This window comes from Populus trichocarpa, chromosome 5 (genome assembly GCF_000002775.5).
Source record: "Populus trichocarpa isolate Nisqually-1 chromosome 5, P.trichocarpa_v4.1, whole genome shotgun sequence".
Classification (NCBI taxonomy): Eukaryota; Viridiplantae; Streptophyta; class Magnoliopsida; order Malpighiales; family Salicaceae; genus Populus; species Populus trichocarpa.
Window position 1 is genome coordinate 1555180 of NC_037289.2, and position 17513 is coordinate 1572692.

A 17513-nucleotide genomic window follows, 5' to 3' on the forward strand; every position below is an offset into this window, starting at 1 on the left:
GTAAAGCATGCCCATCATGGGCGTCACACAATGTCCATGGATATATATTGTGGCGGTGGAGGGCGGGGAAAAGCCTGGTGGCTGCTCAACTGTACTATCCAACATTTGATCTTATTTATATCCTCAAAGGCAAAGAAACGAGAGGAAGCAAAAGTCCATCACACAGCCAGGTGGCTGCCAAACAGATCGTTTTTTCAGGGCCACTCAACAGTATTTTGAGCCTGCCAGGATTGACAGACTCCAAGCATTATATATCATTTCTCAAGCATACATAATTTGGTTTCAGCCACAGTAGTGGTAGTTTGCTTCACCCAATAAGGATAATGATGAAAGTGATCACCGATTTTGTGATGACATTCTCTCGGATCCATGCCTTTGGCGGAAGCTGCCAGATCTGATGCTGGGATCTGAACCGCCACCAGCCTGATGGAATGTGCTCCTACCTGAATCTCTGTCAACCTGACTTACTGAGAATGGTGGCAAGTGACTTTCCCATGAACGAAATCGAGTTGGAGGAGGATTTTCTGCTTCTTGGAAGTTCCGACTTGATGCTCCTGATGGGATGAAATAGAAGCCAGTCTGATCGGATGTTGAGGCAACCGTTCCTACTTGAGGCAAGCCTCTATGACTGCTGGATCTTCGGCTTCCAGAAACAACTGGCGTGTGAATGGGCGGAGAATTTCCAGGCTGTTGTTGTTGGTAGTATGCCTGGAGGGCTTGAACTCTATCACGTGCCCGTGCATTGCTGCCTTGGTAAGGTGGAATCATTGAGGATGCGACTGAACTCCCAGCTCTAGCACTAGAACTGTGGAAGAAAGAGGTGTACATGATGCAATTATATAATCCAGAACGAAATGAAATGAAATAGAAGTAAAAACAAAGGGGATTTCTATTTCAAATGCCGATGATTATCTGTTTCTTCAACCTAAATGGTATCAGGTGGAAGCCTAAAATTAACTACATTTTTCATGGCAAAGAAATTAAATTTTCTGAAGACATACATACCTATGACCAACAAGGAATGGATGCATTAAAGATCCTGACCTTGGTGGAAGATCTGAACTAGTTCTAGCTGACCTTTGAGTAACAGGTGGAACTGAAGGTTGATCTGCATTACCTATTCGATTGCCTGTTGTTGAGAAGGGAGGAGAATGGTGCTCCCAACTGTGATAATGGATATCCATGGCAGGAAAAGCATAGGAACTAGGGATCTCACTAGGTACTGATGGGCCATTCCAGTGATTGTTAAAACTAGAACCATCTGAAACACTGACACTGGCATTTGAAGATGAAGGGTGAATTGGTCCAAAATAAGCAATATATGGGCATTGATGAGTAGCAGATGATACTGCTGCAGTATGTTCGGCAAATATGGCATGCCCTAATAGATCGTGATCTGCATCATAATATCAGTCCTATCAATACAGTTATCCATAGAGCCACCAGTGCTAGAATTTGAAAGAGAACCGTTACATAAACAGGATAGAGGAATCTCTTACATGCGTTTGATGGAAATTCTCCTTCCCTGCAACATAGAAAAAATTTAACACCTTAGACAAAGAGCAGTGCCTTACTTGAAAACAGAAACAGAAACCAAGCAGACTGAATATATAGAAAAAGTAAAACTATTGCCCCTTTAGAACCTAAAGCAGTTTTAAGGGACAGGAATTGGTGCATTCCTCCAATCCATTTTTTTCCCAAAGGTCACATCATATCTATTGAACCACATAGTTTTACCCAAAATGCAGAAGAAATAAGTAAAATCATTGACAGCCCGAATTTCAACATTCTCAGACGCCACCATCTAGCTCACACAAAAATCCGGTGCCATTACCATGACTTGCAGTATTACGTAGGCAATGCAAGTGGCAGATTGTAGTGGGAATTAGCCAATAAAACTCAGAACTTCTCTGATTCTATGGTAGCTAGCAGATTGCAACTTGTGGGTGCTCTGTGTAAAACTCAGTGTTTCTTGAAAATGTTTGATCACACAACAGATCTAAAACATCAGATTCTCAAGTTCAACACATTATCAAGACTCTTTCAATCAAACACTCCAAGTATTGCATCCCGAGAGCAAGTGATTGCTAATCAAAACATGGATAAGAGGAAAAGCTACAAGCATAAGATTAGGCAAATCCCAAATCATGGCCCTTGGAGGGATAGATGTTCACTATTCAAATCACAGATTGCAGCTTTCAAAAGACCATAAAGGAAAACATGGACGAGGCTGCATTTCCAAAAAAAAAAAAACAGTTGGCAAATCAATTTTCCATTAGAAATCTGCAGCCCACATGCCCAATTATTCAATATTCAGTTTTCAGTCACACTTTTGTTGTTTTAAAAGCCAAAAAAAAAATTGCAAAATACAGGTTAGCTACATTTCACAGAAATAGTAACAGTTGGCACATAATTTTCCATTCGGAATCTGCAGCATGTCCCCAATTATTAAGAATTCGGTTTTCTGCGATCACTTTCTTTGTTTTAGCTCCAGGTTTCTCAGCTAAAAAATACTTCTCTCCTCGAGTCTCTTTGGGGTACCATCTGATTTCCGTATTAAAATCTTCCAATATCATACAAACACAAATGCGCGCGCGCGCGCGCGCACACACACACACACATATGAGAGTGCAGGTGTGTAAAATAGCAAGTGGAAAACCAATGATTAGAAAATTTAGTATAGAAACTAAAACAATGACTTTGAGCTCTAAAATGTAATTAATGCTTACTCAAAGGATGAAGGCAATCGTGCTAGGCTACCAAATGGACACCAATGAACTCCAAAGGACTGCAAAAACATTTAGAACCAAATAAATAAGAAGTGGTAAAATTAAAGTTATGTAAACAGCCCTACATGCACAGAATTCATCATAAGTGACAATTCAGGAACATGAACCATTCCTACAATGCATGTCATACCACAACCAGAAATACTACTGAGAGAAACTTACAGAAAACACAAATTTAGATAGCAGCAGCACAAAGATTTAAGAGTAACTGTCCAGAAGGATGAGTCGTTTCTATGATTTATCTAAGCATGAATAAAGCTATCTATATAATAAAGAGAGATGCAGATAGAAGAATAAACCTATTACTTTTGGAAAAGCTACAGCCAAGGCATAGAGCATTCAAAGTACAAAGTTAGATTACAATTAGACAGGATAGAAAAACCTTTTGATCCACCTCACTTTAGTAAAGCTCTCAGTTGCACTTTGGTGGCATCTTCAATTCATCTCCCGAGGAAAATCCAAGGAACCTAGGGAACTGCAAAATGGCAAAGTTGTCCTTGTGCCTAAGTTCCAGGGACAAAACAAGTTTTAATCTGGCAATCTAATACAATCACTAATCTACCTGTGTAGCTGTGTCATTCTCCAAATTTAAAATACCGGGTATCTTGTTGCAAAGAAGATTGAGAATTCAACCTTACTTCCTAAGGTCCAAACTACAGAAAAAGAAAGAGGCCATGATGTTGATTTCATTGATGGTTAGTATATCAACAATGAAGTTTGGATAGGCACCCACATTTCTTTCTCCTTCCAATAAACCTGAAAAGATATGCACACGCATCCTATTCAACTTGGTTCATTTATCTAAAACACCTAGTTGAAGATGGCTAGACTTTGCTGATTTGCTTTCTTTAATGACATGGAAAGATAGGAAAAGGCTAAAAAAAAGAAAAACATAGCCAAAAGCCTGGTTATCTAGACCATACGACCGAAAAAGAAAAGGAATGTTCTTGTAAAATTCTCAAACAATCAAAAACTTTTTTTTTTATTACAGCAATAGCAGCCCTTAATTAGCAAAGCAAAGCCTAATTAAAATAAATCCTAGTCTTTAAAATAACTTAATCTTAACCATCCAAAACACTAAAATAAAATAATGCAAAAACTGAACAGAAAAGGTAAGTAAACCCAACTGAAAGAAGCTTGCTATAGTTACCCTTAAAACTCGACATACTATGATCTTGATCCTGCATCATTTGGTATCTCCTAGTTTTATATTTTTGGCTTTCTCAGCGTTTACAAGGAAGGAAACTACTTAGATAGCACTTTCAATTATACAGATTCTTGCTTTACATGCAATTAGCCAAAGAAATTGACTTTTTTACATCCATCCTTGATATTCAAAGGTCCTATGGACAGAAACGAATACTAATTACAAAAAACAAAGGGTTGCCGCAATTAGGGGGTACTTGAAAGTTTAACATAGCATCAAAACTCAAAAGTAAATAGAAGTTGAACAGCAATGTTTAATTGACCACCATAAATATGAACAGTATAAAAGTAAAGTACACATTTAGAGAGAAAAAAATCATTTACCATTTCAGACTAAGAGGGAAAAAAAAATCCATTTACCATTTCAGAGTAACTTAAGTCATAAAGGTCCTCATCATGTGCCCAGTCATCCATGGTAAATTCTGGCAGTGAACGACAGCCATTTGCATAGAGCCATTGACCCTTCTCAATTTTCCGACAATTAGGGCATTGCATTGCACCCTTTACATTAAATGCTGAACCGATGCAATCTGAAGATCATCATGACAAGATAAATTTCAACCAAAGGGAAAAAACAAACAAATACTTGTCAAATGCAAAGTAAACAATGAAATACAAATGCAAAGTAAACGATGAAATACAAGTGAACAAATCAATCTGCCAGTAAATAAAAAAAAGTCTTGCTGGTATTCTCTAAAGGAGAGCAAAACAGACATCGAAGCATAGCGATACAAAAAAAAAAAAGAAAAAAAAATCTCCAAGCATTCAATCACACAAAGAATCACAATTCATGCTCCCAATGGAAGACCATTGAACCCAAGCACAGCTTTTCAGAAGAGCCTGTAATGAATTATCGTATGTGCAATTTTCATGGATCCAATTCTATGTTCTCCAACAAACAGTTATCATGAATCTCTTGCCTCCCTCCTAAGGCATTTGTTGTGCTGTAATCCACTCATTTCAATAACATAATTGATAGATATCTAACTTTCATTTTGAATAGCAAAAGGACAGTAAATTTAGATGAAATTACTTCTGTGTGATGATAAATTCTAAAGGGTAGCGTTTGGCATAAAGTGTTTTCATAAGTAAAGTAAGTATTGCTGGATTGTACTTCTCAGCCACACCACAATGTTACCAACCCGCAAAAGTAGATTAATAAGAATTAGAGGGAGAGCAGCCTAAGAGAGCTGAGCAAGATTACTTAGCAAAAAGCATTTCTCAGTCAAGCAAGATTAGGGTTTTAGTATTTTCACTGTTAAAGACAAACACACACATTAAAGAACAGCAGAAATCTTCATAAACAAAGCTATCCTCAGCGCTCTCTCGTCAAAGCATGACTTCCGATTAGCTAAAATAACTTAAAGCTGTAATAAATTCCATTAGTTGCAACCTCATTCCTAATTCAGAACCACCCTCTCCCCACCATTTCAATCACACAACATAACTCACTGCCGATATCTCATCTCTCATAATCTCCGGTTCCGAATTCCAAAATCTAAAATTCAATAGAGATGCAAATCTAACTGCCAATTTCAAATCAGCATCGCATCTGTACAACAAAAATTTAACTTGTTCCATAACAAAGATCTAACAGATGCATATCATCAAATTATGGCCTCAAAATAATCACACATGATTCTATATGCTATCTAATGAAAAGCTACACACCACCACTCAGCCAGTAATTCAAAATCCAATCACAAAAACTCACAACAAACCAAAAATCCAAAAACTACCCACAAAAACATGACTAAAACAACATTGAACCCGGATCTCAAAATTCCAAATCAAAACCAAAAACACCACAAAAATTAAAAATCCAAACTTTTTAACATACCCAGATGAAACTGGTGTCCACATTGAAGCTTAGCCCATGATCGATCCCCATTATCAGTTACCACTTCAAGACAAATCGAACACGAAACTGACCCTCCAAACGACTTGCCATTTAATCCTCCTCCACCACCACCACCTCCATCATCCACAATCACATCATTCCCACTGTTCCCCAATCCCATCTCACCAAACCCGAAACCACAAATCCTTCAATCTCCCTTCTTTCTCTATATAAATTAATAACACTCTTTCCTTTTCTTTCTTCTTCAGAATTACCCCACCAAGAATCACACCAAAAAAATACCCGATAGATTAGGACTCGATCCTAAGTGAATTACCAGAGGTTACGAGAAAAAGATTGCTTTTTTAGAGAGTTTCTGTTTCTGTTTCTTGTTCTTCTCTTTTGTTGTTGTTGTCCTTGTTTCTCTGTTCTGTCTTAGATTTATTTTATCCGATCTTTTGTGTCTTTTCTTTGAAATAATTTTGTGACCGTTAGATTAGGGGAGGTTAAGGTTGCTGTTAGAAGTTTATAGTAACTGGCTAACTGCTGTCTAAATAGGATAATGGACGGTTCAGATTTATCTGGGTTATTTCTGTGGATTTTGGTTGTTGGATTGTAATTGGTTGACAATGTTTTGTTTTTTATTTATTTCTTGAGAATCAATTAATAAGGCACGAGGTTTGGGCTCGGATAATAAATGATTTTTTCTCTATATATTAAGGTTTTGAGTATGAATTTAAAGGAAATCACGAGATATAACCTAGGTAAAGTCTTTAGTTAAAAATGATATGATATTGACATGGAAAAATATGATTGATTTGATTGTGTTTTTAATGGTTTGATTAATATGACTAAATGAGGTTGAGTGAACACAAAAAAAATAATAAAATAACTTTGTTATAGATTAATTTGATAATCCAATAATATAGGTTTTTTTTTATTGGTCCTCGAAACTAGTTTGCCAACCATAGCTAACATTAGATCAAGAAAAAATGAACCTATGATCATATGAAAAGTAGTCTAGAAATTTATGATTTTTAAAGAAATAGTAAAGATATTTTTCAATTAAAAAATATTAAAATAATATTTTTTATTTATAATGAATTAATTGACCTGGTTAAATTCAATTTAAATCATGTTGGCTTAACATTAAAAAAAAAAACCGACTTGTTCCATTAAAAAAATGACTCAATGATATAATGAATTTTTTTTAGGAATTATTTTAATGAATTTCTTATAACATGTTATTGTGAGATATCTTTGAAATTGATGACAAGATTACCCTTTTAATTATAATGGTTCGTGTTTAGTATGGCGTGATTAGGGATAAAATGCCTTCATTTTCTTTGTAATTTGTTGGTCGAAAATATTATTTATTTATGAATTTGATAAGATTATTATGTGACCTCATGTGCCTTGGAGGTTTTTGGGTAGTTAGGAGTTAGGAATTGATTCTGTACTCCACATTCATTGATTTGTCCATCCTGGTTAGGCAGACTTTGGGGATTTATTTTTCTCCTTTATTGGAAGAATTGTTGGAATTGGACTAAAAGGAAGATGGCTTGGAGATGTATAAACCCTGTTTTCTACATTACAAGAATATAATTATAATTAATTTATTATATGGGTCCAATTTTAGCATTAGTGCAATAGTTGAGAAGGTGTATGATCTTTACAATTATTAGAATTTAAATTTCAAGTCAAACTAAAAAATAAATTCTTATAAATTTGATTTAATCTCCATGAAATATATATATATCGCTTGAAAATAGAATAAAAAATTAATTCAATTCATCCCTTGATTTTCTTATTTTTCTCAACAATCAAGATATTTCTCCCACTAACTTTTGTGCATCGAACATTTACCTCCTATATAGTAAGTTTATGATTTTTTTTTTAACTGATACCTTGGATAATAACTATAATAATGTTGGCTAGATTAGGGATTTGGTGCATTTAAGGCGAGTAAATTGAAGATTCGCAGCATATTTGAGATTATGGTGAAAATTATTTTTTAAAATATATATTTAAAAATATATTAAAATAATTTTTTTATTTTAAAAAACTTATTTTTAATATCAACATATTAAAACGATTTAAAAAATAATAATTTTGAAACAAAAACATATTTTTTAAAATATATAATTAGACCACAAAAGCAAACACAACCTCAAGCTAAATAGCAACAATATGACTAATGTATTACTCATGAAACCATAATAAAGTAGTTTATCGAGGGTAAATTATGCCAAGCAATGTTATTAAACTTGGACCGATTCATCAATTGGCTCATAATTTAAGTTATGGTCTGGGTAGATATCTTGGGTTGATTTAGATCAATCTAAAATTATCTCATTGTAAGATTTCACTTCTAAAATATTAAAATGATATTATTTTTTTAAAAAATAATAAATCAAGTTTTACCTAGATTTTGACTGAGTCAACTAGATCGAATCTCATTCAATTTAATATAGAACTCAATCCAAATTAAATCTCTAGTTGATAAATTATCAGGTTAACCTGACATGCTAGGTCAGATAGAATTTAATAACATCTATGCTCAATGACTTAAACAGTGATCCGTTAAAATTAGCTTGATTGAAATCTATTTGTTTTAGCATTTTAAAAATACTTTTTTAAAAAATAGTTTTTTATTCATTTAAAATAATTTTAAGATATATTAATATCTTAATATCAAAAATAAATTTTTTAAAATATTATTTTAATAAATTTTTAAAATCAATCTATCATCACAATTTAAGATGCTGATTACTGCCTTTAATTGATTATTGTATTTGTACAGGGTGTCATCACCGATCAATCAATCCCTTAGTTAATTTTTTTTTTGGTCACAACACCACCGGGCTTCACACGTTATCCATAACTATTGTGAAAGTGAGGGAAAACCTCGACTCGAGAAACAAGATTTTTGATTAAACAAATGTAAGCAACCAAACAATCTGAAGTTATTATGATTAATTAAATCAGATAGCAGGAATAGTTTAATTTAATAAAACACAAATATTTTTAATCAATTCAGATATCCAAAATAAAATTAAATAACATATAGTTTATTTAGATTATAAACTTTCAAACATAAAAATCATCATTTCATCGTAAATATAATTGACAAACATAAATTTTAGCTTGCATAATAAACACATATTTAAATTTATAATTTATTTTATATCAATGTTCCTACATGCATATTGATAAATAATACATACATGTTTAAATTTAAAAAATGAAATTAGTACTTATTTGTTAAAATACTTTTAAAATAATAAAATATTTATTATTGTTAATAATGAATTAATTATTCTTAATGCTTTATTACTCTTTACTTAAAATAAAAAAACTAACTTTAATAGTACTTCAAGATTTTGATAACTCCTTCTTGTTTGGGTATGCTCTTAAATAATATCAAACAAATTCAAATAAATTACCTTTAATATCTCCCCATAAATATCAAACCTCAGTCGTAGAGTAAAAAAATTAAAAAAAAAAACAAATCTAAGAACAACAAACAAAAAAAAAAACTTAAGAATTTTTAGAATGTCTTGTCATCCATCCAAGACATATATATATAACTTGAGAATCAGAATATTAACTACTCATAATTTATAAATATTTGCTGATTATGAAAAATGTTTATAATTCATGAATTTCTTATAAATACTTTCATTTTTGTTACATCGTTAATGTATTAATTTATGCACAAATACATTTTAGAGACTAAAAAAGAGGGACTGAATAACAAGGATATTTGTTCAATAATCAAACTTACGTCTAAATTCATGAGCTCACAACAAAGATTATTTGAGAATAATCTCTTATTAATATTTAATTGGTTTTTTTTAAAATATATTAATATTTTATATTAAAGTGCTTGTGTTGGATCATAAAATCCAATATGATTTTAACCTTAAATACGAGTGGATCTCGTATATATTTTGACCTTAAAAAACCTATTATATATTATATAACCAATTTCAACATAAAAAACCAAAGAAATAAAGATTTCAAAATGGAGAGAAAATAGAAGAAAGCTATTAACGATAAGGAAAATATATGATAACAAAGTCTTGCACACCCATTTTTATCTTTAAATATTATTAAAATTGTTTTCAATCCCTATGCAAATTCAATAAGAAATCAAATCCTACTCCCCCCCCCCCCAAAAAAAAAAAAAAACAGCTTTTATATGAACTTAGTTTGTCAATCTCATCCAAAACCTAATTGAATTAGTTTGAATTTGAATTTGGACTATAATTGAATTTGTTTATTAAATGAGTTTTGAAAATATGCTTAAATTGATTCTCAATGTTCATTTGTATATAAAGAAAAGAGCTTCAATTTTGATGTGTGAGATTATCTAGTAGCCACGAGATCGCTCTAGCCAAGATAAATAGTTAAGGAATACCAAAATCAACCTAATTTAAAACTTAAAAAATAAATTAAAATAACATTATTTTAATACAAAATAATTATTTTTATTTGCATAATTCAAGCTAAGGCCTCAATTAACATGTCACCGATAGATAAACCGGCCGGACCGGGTTTCATGATCATCTCAGTCTCACATTTGGTTTTAATAGCATATAATTAATTTGTTTTTGGTAAAAATTAACACCCATATTAAAAAAGAAAAGTAAAATACACGGCGACATCCACACTTGCCTAAGGGTAAACTTCCAAGTTGCAGCACTGAACGTGCTTGGAAACGACACCCAGTTAGCTGTCCACATGGAAAGCAAGGCTGGGACTTGGTATGCAGATCTGCCAAACCGTGGCCAAATTTTGATTTGCTCACACTGCTTCTGCTCCTAAACATTGTGTCGGCTATAGGATTTCTTTTTAATTTCATCCTGGATATTTTTTTTCCTTTTCGACTATTACATTGATATAAATTACCCCTTTGCTTCTTCTTCTTTTTTTTTTTTTTAAATTCCTTTTTTTTTAAATTCATCATTTATATAATTTTATTATTTAAAATTTAATTGATTTTTATAATTTTATTTAATTTTTCTATATGATTATCATAATTTCAAATAAACATTACAATATTTAATATATACTTGATTTTGTAAAAATAGTTTTTTAAAAAATTATCAAACCTAACAAAGTATATAACTCAAGTTACAGGTTTGATGGGTTAAGCCGTGGAGTCTGGGTCAATTCAATATATCATCATTTTAATATTAAAAAAATATCATCTTAATTTTTTTTAAAATTAAATCATGTTTTTTGCTGTTATTTGATTCTTTAAATCTACAATATCAACCGAGTTATATTAAAATAATTCTTAATTTTATATTTATACTAAGTAAAGAGGGGAGTTGATAAATTTTAAAGTTGATACACCTAATCAAATTTAATAATAATACTAAATAAATTTTTATAATTTAAATATTTTTTTATATTTAAAAAATCCTAATCAATACTCAGCTTATAAACTGGTTGCTTTGCATCTTATTCGGATGTCGTGTTTCCCACTTTTCATTCTTTTATTGCATTGCATGTCACAAGGATGACGGGGGCTTAGAGCAACAAAACACGACTGTATGTTCTTCTGATCTAAATAAACAGAAGGTCAACAATGGTGGTCAGAAGGTCAAGGGCATATCACCTTCTTTTTATCTATTCAAGTCCCAGTAAGCATTCACAAAGGAGGATGTCCGTATTCAATGGATATTCTAGCCATCTGGTAATACTGTAGTCCGTTTCCATGGCCCACTTGCCCAAATGACCCCATGCATAGTTTGTATGCAGACACCTGTGTGAACTTTGCACTGCCAGCTTATATATGAGGTCTTGGACTTGGATGCTTTTTTCACATACCACAACCGTCAGCTACACTCCTCGTAGAGTCGTAGCAGCCTCAGAAAGTGTTTGACTCCTTTCCTTTGTCGTAGACAGAACCAAAACCGTGCCTGTTTCGGTAATTCACCAGCCGCCTTCTTTTTTCACCGCCTGAAAATTCTTTAGTCCTCTATAAATTCTCGACGCCTCTGCCTCATCCTAAACTCTCTCAAGCTCTCTCCCTGTTTTGTGCAATCAACCCCTCTGCTTCTCCTATAAAGATATCATAGTTTTTTCTTTAATAATCCTCTGTAATCATGTTGGTCTATCAAGATCTTCTTACTGGTAATTCAAAGACTCTTTCTTTCTTTGTTTCTTTCTTCTGAAACTCGTTTGATGATCTAGGTTCTGTTTTTTATACTGTTATTGATTATTTTTGTTGTTGGTTTGTTTGTTTTTATAATCTTGTTATTGGGATTTGTTGCTTTAACTTTGTACTGCTGTCTTTGGATGATAAAAGGTACTGGGAATTTATTATTATTATTATTATTATTATTATTATTATTATGAGTTATTGAGTAAGATTTATCTAGAACTTTGAATTTGATTTTAAGATGTGTTTTGAACAAGTTTATGAGCTTGAGGTATTTTGCCTTTAATATCAGTCTATCAGGGAAAACAAAAGGAACTTGTTAGTATAGTTATGGCTTGAAGCTTAATTTGGGTGATGATTTTGATTTGTTCAAGGACACGAGGACAATTTGTATAAGGATTTGTTATGACTTGAAAATTGTTATTGGTTTGTGCCCGGAAGCTTAATTTCGTTATTAATTTCAGGTGATGAGCTTCTCTCTGATTCATTCCCATACAAGGAAATTGAGAATGGAGTGCTTTGGGAAGTGGAAGGAAAGGTTGGTATTTTCTTCCTATTTCTTGGTCTCAATTTCCTTTTCCTTTAAGCAACGTTGTTGTCAAATATTCTGTTGAATATAACAGAAGTTGTCAGTTTGAAGCAATTTGACTTTCTTTATATGTGTTTTTGTTTCTACAGTGGGTTGTTCAAGGATCAATTGATGTAGACATTGGTGCTAACCCTTCTGCAGAGGGTGGAGATGATGAAGGTGTTGATGATCAGGCTGTCAAGGTTGTCGATATCGTCGACACTTTTAGGCTCCAGGTTGGTAAGCTAGATTGGATTTTTGTCTTCCACTGTTATAGTTTTTAAATTTCTTGGTATCTAAAATAGTTCTTTCCTGTAAAACTGCAGGAGCAACCTGCTTTTGACAAGAAGCAATTCGTGACGTACATTAAGAGGTACATTAAGTTGCTGACACCCAAATTGGAGCCAGAACAGCAAGAGGTGTTCAAGAAGAACATTGAGGGAGCTACTAAGTTCCTGTTTCCAAAGCTCAAAGACTTCCAATTGTATGTGCAATTCATTCTTTTCTCCATGGGAAATAGTTCTTAAATTCTCGTGATTTAACCTGAATTTTCCTTGGCTACTGTAATTAGTTGAGGTTATAACATTGCAGCTTTGTTGGGGAGAGCATGCACGATGATTGCAGTCTGGTGCTTGCATACTACAAGGAAGGTGCTACTGATCCAACTTTTCTCTACTTTGCTCATGGCTTGAAGGAAGTCAAGTGTTAAACCAGTCTCTTAACAGATAGCCACTGCACAGCTACCTTTGAGATGAATGTGGTCTCTGTAGTATTAGAATTTTAGTATAAGCTTTTCAAAATTTATATAACATAGAAATATACCGTTGGGACTTTGATGACAGTTTTGGAGTGGCATGTTAAATTCTTTCTTCTTAGATGTTTTCATGGGACAAGGTTTTATTATATACTTTACTTAATGGAGGAATAATTAAGATGCAATTACTTTAATTATTTCTAACTTTAAGATTGTCATAATCATCAATCCAGAAAGATTTATCATGTGAAAATGCTTAATATATCATATGATGTGGTCTGGATGTTTTTTTGTTCTTCATAATCTTTCTCTGTGGTGGGTTTGAGTACAAGCATTAAGAGCTAGTGAAATAAATTTGGCATTTGAAAAATGAATAATTAAAGTTAGAAACAATCTTGTGAGGTCCCTTTTTCACTCAATGACACAATTTTTACAAGCTTAATAGTAGACAAAACTAAGAGCTTCATGTTATCAAGTCCATGTCCTGGTGAACAGAACTTAATCAAGCACTGCATTGAAGCTTTGGAAAGATATCGTTGATAAGCCATTCTGCCATATGTTGATAAGCCTTTTGTGTCAAATGAATTCCATCCCAGCTGATGTGCTGATCAGGGTTTGGACAAACTGGAACGCCAAGAGCTCCACACGTTCTCATCAGGCTAAAATTATGATCACCACCAGTCCCACAACAAGCTTTTTGCATCGTCTTCGTATCAAAACCTATTTAGAAAAAGGAAGGAGACGATGCTGTAAGCATTAATTTTGTGCTGGGCCCTGTATAGTTTCTCTACCATTCACAAGGATCTTGAAAAGAAACTCACCAAGAGACTGAGCGTTCTGATAGATCGACATGAATGCTTTGTAATAGTCGCCGTAAACTATGATCACATCAGGATAATTTCTTTTCAATCCTTCAACGGTTTGCTTGAGAAGCTCATTGTGATAACTTGCGAAAGAGTTTAACCCCTTGAGGCAGTGGAACTCATCGTAAGCAGCAGCATCATTGGGGTGGAATTGGCTAAGATAAACCGGGAAGCAACCTATCGGGAAGTTTCCGGGGACAACCACTCGTCTAGCACCGTAACCAATGACTTTCTACAAGATCATATTGAAGAACATTCATAAACAAAAACAATATAGCTAGAAATTTACAAGGAACAAACTAACATACCTCAACAGCATCCTTTATAGCTTTGACAACTTCAGGAACCAACGCTTTCATTTCTTCAGTGGTTTTGCTAAACATGAAAGCATAGTTATAGTCATTGCCTCCAATCTCCCCAACCATGAAGAGAGATGATTTAATTTCTTTAGCACAATCTGTGAAACAATAACTGTCAGGCATGATGGTTGAAAAATGATTAACTATTGAAACATCATATGAAACATGTAGATTACCTTTAGAACATGTTGTGTTAAAATAGGTGAACATCCACTCAAGTTGTGTGCTAAGAGATTCCTTTGTCACCACGTTCATTATATTCTTTGATAATAAAACTTCTGCAGGCAAGGCAGTTGAACCAGCAACCGCAAAATTCACTCCGCTGCAGCCACCGAAAAAAATTCTTACCGGATTCAAGTAGGCATCAAGATAGGGAAGTTTAGCCGAGCGTGCTGCAATAGTTCAGAGAAAAGTTAACACAATCAAGCAACTTCTACTGCAAAATAGGTTAGAAAGAGACTTATAAACCAGAATTTGTAAGATAATGTAATTTATCATAATAATGTAGGAAATGGACCGCCTTTAACTTGAATAATGCTCTGATATACATTGTAATATTTCTGAACATTTAGAACAAGAAACTTTTTGGATCAAGGCCGCATGGTTCCCCATTAATCCCAACGGTTCAATGTGTCAGATTTTCTTGATGATTAGCATTATTATGCAGATTAAGGCTACGATTTGTTTGGCTGGCTTTGTTTTTTCAAGACAAACACAATTTGAAACGTCGTGTAGACAAGCAGGGAACTTACCAATGTAATCAATCATCAATAACCCATTGGAGCATCTACCGGTTGGCTTCGAGAGATTCATACCATAAGGAAACCAAGCATATTGAGAAAGAGGATTTTCTGTAATCAAATTGCCAGTGTCAGCTATAGAATCCCCAAGTTGATAAATTGCTTTAAACCCGCATTTTTGAAGAACATCTACATCATGGCTAAATACAGGAACAAGAAGAAAATGGAACAAAGAGGAAAGAACAAAAGCACAAACAACGTTGCTGGTAGCCATAACACAAGAGATTTACTATGTGTCCTCAATTTGTTAATGAAAAGATCAAAGGAAATTGTCGTGTATTTATACTATTTTTCTGCTCACAAAGTCCGGATATTTCTGTCTTTCAGGGAAAAAATGGAAGCTTCTTGCAAGGAATGTGGAGAATACATAGCATTAGCCAGCGGTATCTTTTACAGGTCATGGTGGTTTTCTGTTAATCTTTCTAGAAACATGACCAAAAACACCTCATAATTGGATTCATATCCAATCCAGTTAATAGTCGAAAGATGAAAGGGAAATCTCTGTAGAAGCAACAAGTCGAAAAATGAAAGGGTGGTGTCTTGCATGGTTGTGTCAGGGTGTAAAGAAGCTACGTAATCAAAGTTGTCCTTGATTCCAAGCCGACAACCATTTCTGCTTATTAAAGGTCGTATAGTTTTTGCGTTTAAAAATGTATTTAAAAAAATTAAAATTTTTTATTTTTTTGTTTTAAATTTTTTATTTTTTTTGATATTTTTAGATCATTTTGATATAGGCTGATATCAAAAATAATTTTTTAAAAATAAAAAAATATTATTTTAATATATTTTCAAGTTAAAAATACTTTAAAAAACAATTAAAATCACACTTAACCTACCGACCCAGAAAATCCACAACTTCGAGCCGAGATTTAATTTGAACTGAAAAAAACATTACTCGGCATGTTGACTCATCATCTAGTTGTCTCAGCCACCATATCAACACCAAGAAATTTTATTTAAAAAAAAGAATGAGATGATGTTTATTTGATATAGCCGACTCAATGAGTTTTTCTTTCAAGATGAATTATTGATATCAGTCCTACATTTTGCCTCTATGAACAGAGGACAAAGTGGCTTGACAAGAAGACGATTGTACCATGAGAGAAGCAAGCAAGGTGGTCGGCCTCTTTCAAATATATAACATGGATTTTGGTAATTTAATGGAGTTGGACTCTTATATCAATCCGAATGAATTATTCTTTTCACGAATATAAATCTTTGCCTGCTAAGCAATAGAATAACAAGTTATAAATTCTGTCTTTGGTAGAATATACATGTATTTTTTCTATTATTATGAAATTTATAAATAAAATAGTTAATAAATAAAATAAAATAATCAAAAGTGGGGTTAATGTTATCCTTTTGTCTTAGCTGTGTTTGAAAACTATAATCTCTTGATTACAAATTTAGAACACTTTATATACAGGCTCATATCTTTTTAGAAATCCTGAATGTATTATGAACTGGACTAATTAATTAGGTCCCGCGTCGTTTTGGTCTTCTCTTTTCTTTTACATTCCCATTGTATTTATCTTTCGTTCAATTCCACCTACTTAATGGGACTGTTTAATATATAATTCACTCGTTTACTATAAAAAAAAAACAAATTTATAACACTTTATATACTTGTTTTTATACTGGTGAACCAAAAAAAATGTATATTTATATGATTATAAGTATATTCCAATCAATAAATAAAAAGTTTTTATATTAAATATTATAACTTTATCATCGAATTGAAAAAAAAAAAACCCAAATACAACTCTTATCCTTTTCCTTTTATCCTCATCAGAATCCGACCACCCAAATTCATGTTTCCTTTTTCAGCGTAGCTCGAAAAAATTGCAGCTAGTGAATCCGAGTTTTTTCTGCGGAAAAGACCAGTAAAGCAGCTCTGCTAATTCAGAGCCATTATTGATAAGACTAATGGCATAACAACGGATCAATTCAAGACTAATCTTTCTCTGTGCGGGGTTTGAATACAAGCATCAAGAGCTAGCGAAATAAATTTAGGATTTGAAAAATGAATAATTAGAGTTACAAACAACCTTGTGAGGTCCCTTTTGAATTCAAAGACAACAATATTTTTACAAGCTTAATTGTAGACAAAATTAAGAGCTTCATGGCATCAAGTCCATGTCTTGGTGAGAACAGAACTT

General features: G+C 33.0%; 3 protein-coding genes across 4 annotated transcripts; 1 reads left to right on the forward strand and 2 right to left on the reverse strand.

The window, feature by feature from the left end:
• Positions 1–95: 95 nt before the first annotated feature.
• On the reverse strand, positions 96–6290 carry LOC18098660 (E3 ubiquitin-protein ligase RFI2). The gene is made up of 6 exons (XM_006382410.3): positions 5836–6290; positions 4356–4525; positions 2730–2788; positions 1500–1525; positions 1006–1396; positions 96–805 (listed from the first exon to the last, which is right to left on the reverse strand). The coding sequence occupies exons 1-6, from the start codon at positions 6014–6016 to the stop codon at positions 337–339; spliced, it is 1296 nt and encodes a 431-aa protein (XP_006382472.1). The 5' UTR covers positions 6017–6290; the 3' UTR covers positions 96–336.
• Positions 6291–11658: 5368 nt separating this feature from the next.
• LOC18098661 (translationally-controlled tumor protein homolog) lies at positions 11659–13526 on the forward strand. 2 transcript variants are annotated; one of them, XM_052453419.1, is made up of 5 exons: positions 11659–11982; positions 12475–12548; positions 12689–12814; positions 12929–13062; positions 13170–13526. In XM_052453419.1, exons 1-5 carry the CDS (start codon positions 11955–11957, stop codon positions 13285–13287), a joined length of 480 nt encoding a protein of 159 aa, XP_052309379.1. In that variant the 5' UTR covers positions 11659–11954; the 3' UTR covers positions 13288–13526. The 2 variants fall into 2 exon arrangements, with proteins under 2 accessions (XP_052309379.1, XP_006382473.1); XM_006382411.3 differs by having other exon boundaries at positions 11666–11982; positions 12905–13062.
• Positions 13527–13674: 148 nt separating this feature from the next.
• Positions 13675–15865, reverse strand: LOC18098662 (acetylajmalan esterase). Its single transcript, XM_024600727.2, has 5 exons — positions 15307–15865; positions 14731–14946; positions 14504–14652; positions 14154–14427; positions 13675–14052 (listed from the first exon to the last, which is right to left on the reverse strand). Exons 1-5 carry the CDS (start codon positions 15566–15568, stop codon positions 13835–13837), a joined length of 1119 nt encoding a protein of 372 aa, XP_024456495.1. The 5' UTR covers positions 15569–15865; the 3' UTR covers positions 13675–13834.
• Between the last annotated feature and the right edge of the window lie 1648 nt (positions 15866–17513).

Excerpts from the sequence above, each read along its gene's own strand:
- LOC18098660 (XM_006382410.3), bottom strand. The coding sequence starts at position 6,016 with ATGGGATTGGGGAACAGTGGGAATGATGTGATTGTGGATGATGGAGGT. Across the intron at positions 1,397-1,499 it reads AGAATTTCCATCAAACGCAT|ATCACGATCTATTAGGGCAT; the intron begins GTAAGAGATTCC and ends ATTATGATGCAG. Across the intron at positions 806-1,005 it reads CCATTCCTTGTTGGTCATAG|TTCTAGTGCTAGAGCTGGGA; the intron begins GTATGTATGTCT and ends TTTCTTCCACAG.
- LOC18098661 (XM_006382411.3), top strand. The coding sequence starts at position 11,955 with ATGTTGGTCTATCAAGATCTTCTTACTG. Across the intron at positions 12,549-12,688 it reads TTTGGGAAGTGGAAGGAAAG|TGGGTTGTTCAAGGATCAAT; the intron begins GTTGGTATTTTC and ends TTGTTTCTACAG. Across the intron at positions 13,063-13,169 it reads AAGCTCAAAGACTTCCAATT|CTTTGTTGGGGAGAGCATGC; the intron begins GTATGTGCAATT and ends ATAACATTGCAG.
- LOC18098662 (XM_024600727.2), bottom strand. The coding sequence starts at position 15,568 with ATGGCTACCAGCAACGTTGTTTGTGCTTTTGTTCTTTCCTCTTTGTTC. Across the intron at positions 14,653-14,730 it reads TAACACAACATGTTCTAAAG|ATTGTGCTAAAGAAATTAAA; the intron begins GTAATCTACATG and ends ATTGTTTCACAG. Across the intron at positions 14,053-14,153 it reads TCAGAACGCTCAGTCTCTTG|GTTTTGATACGAAGACGATG; the intron begins GTGAGTTTCTTT and ends TTTTCTAAATAG.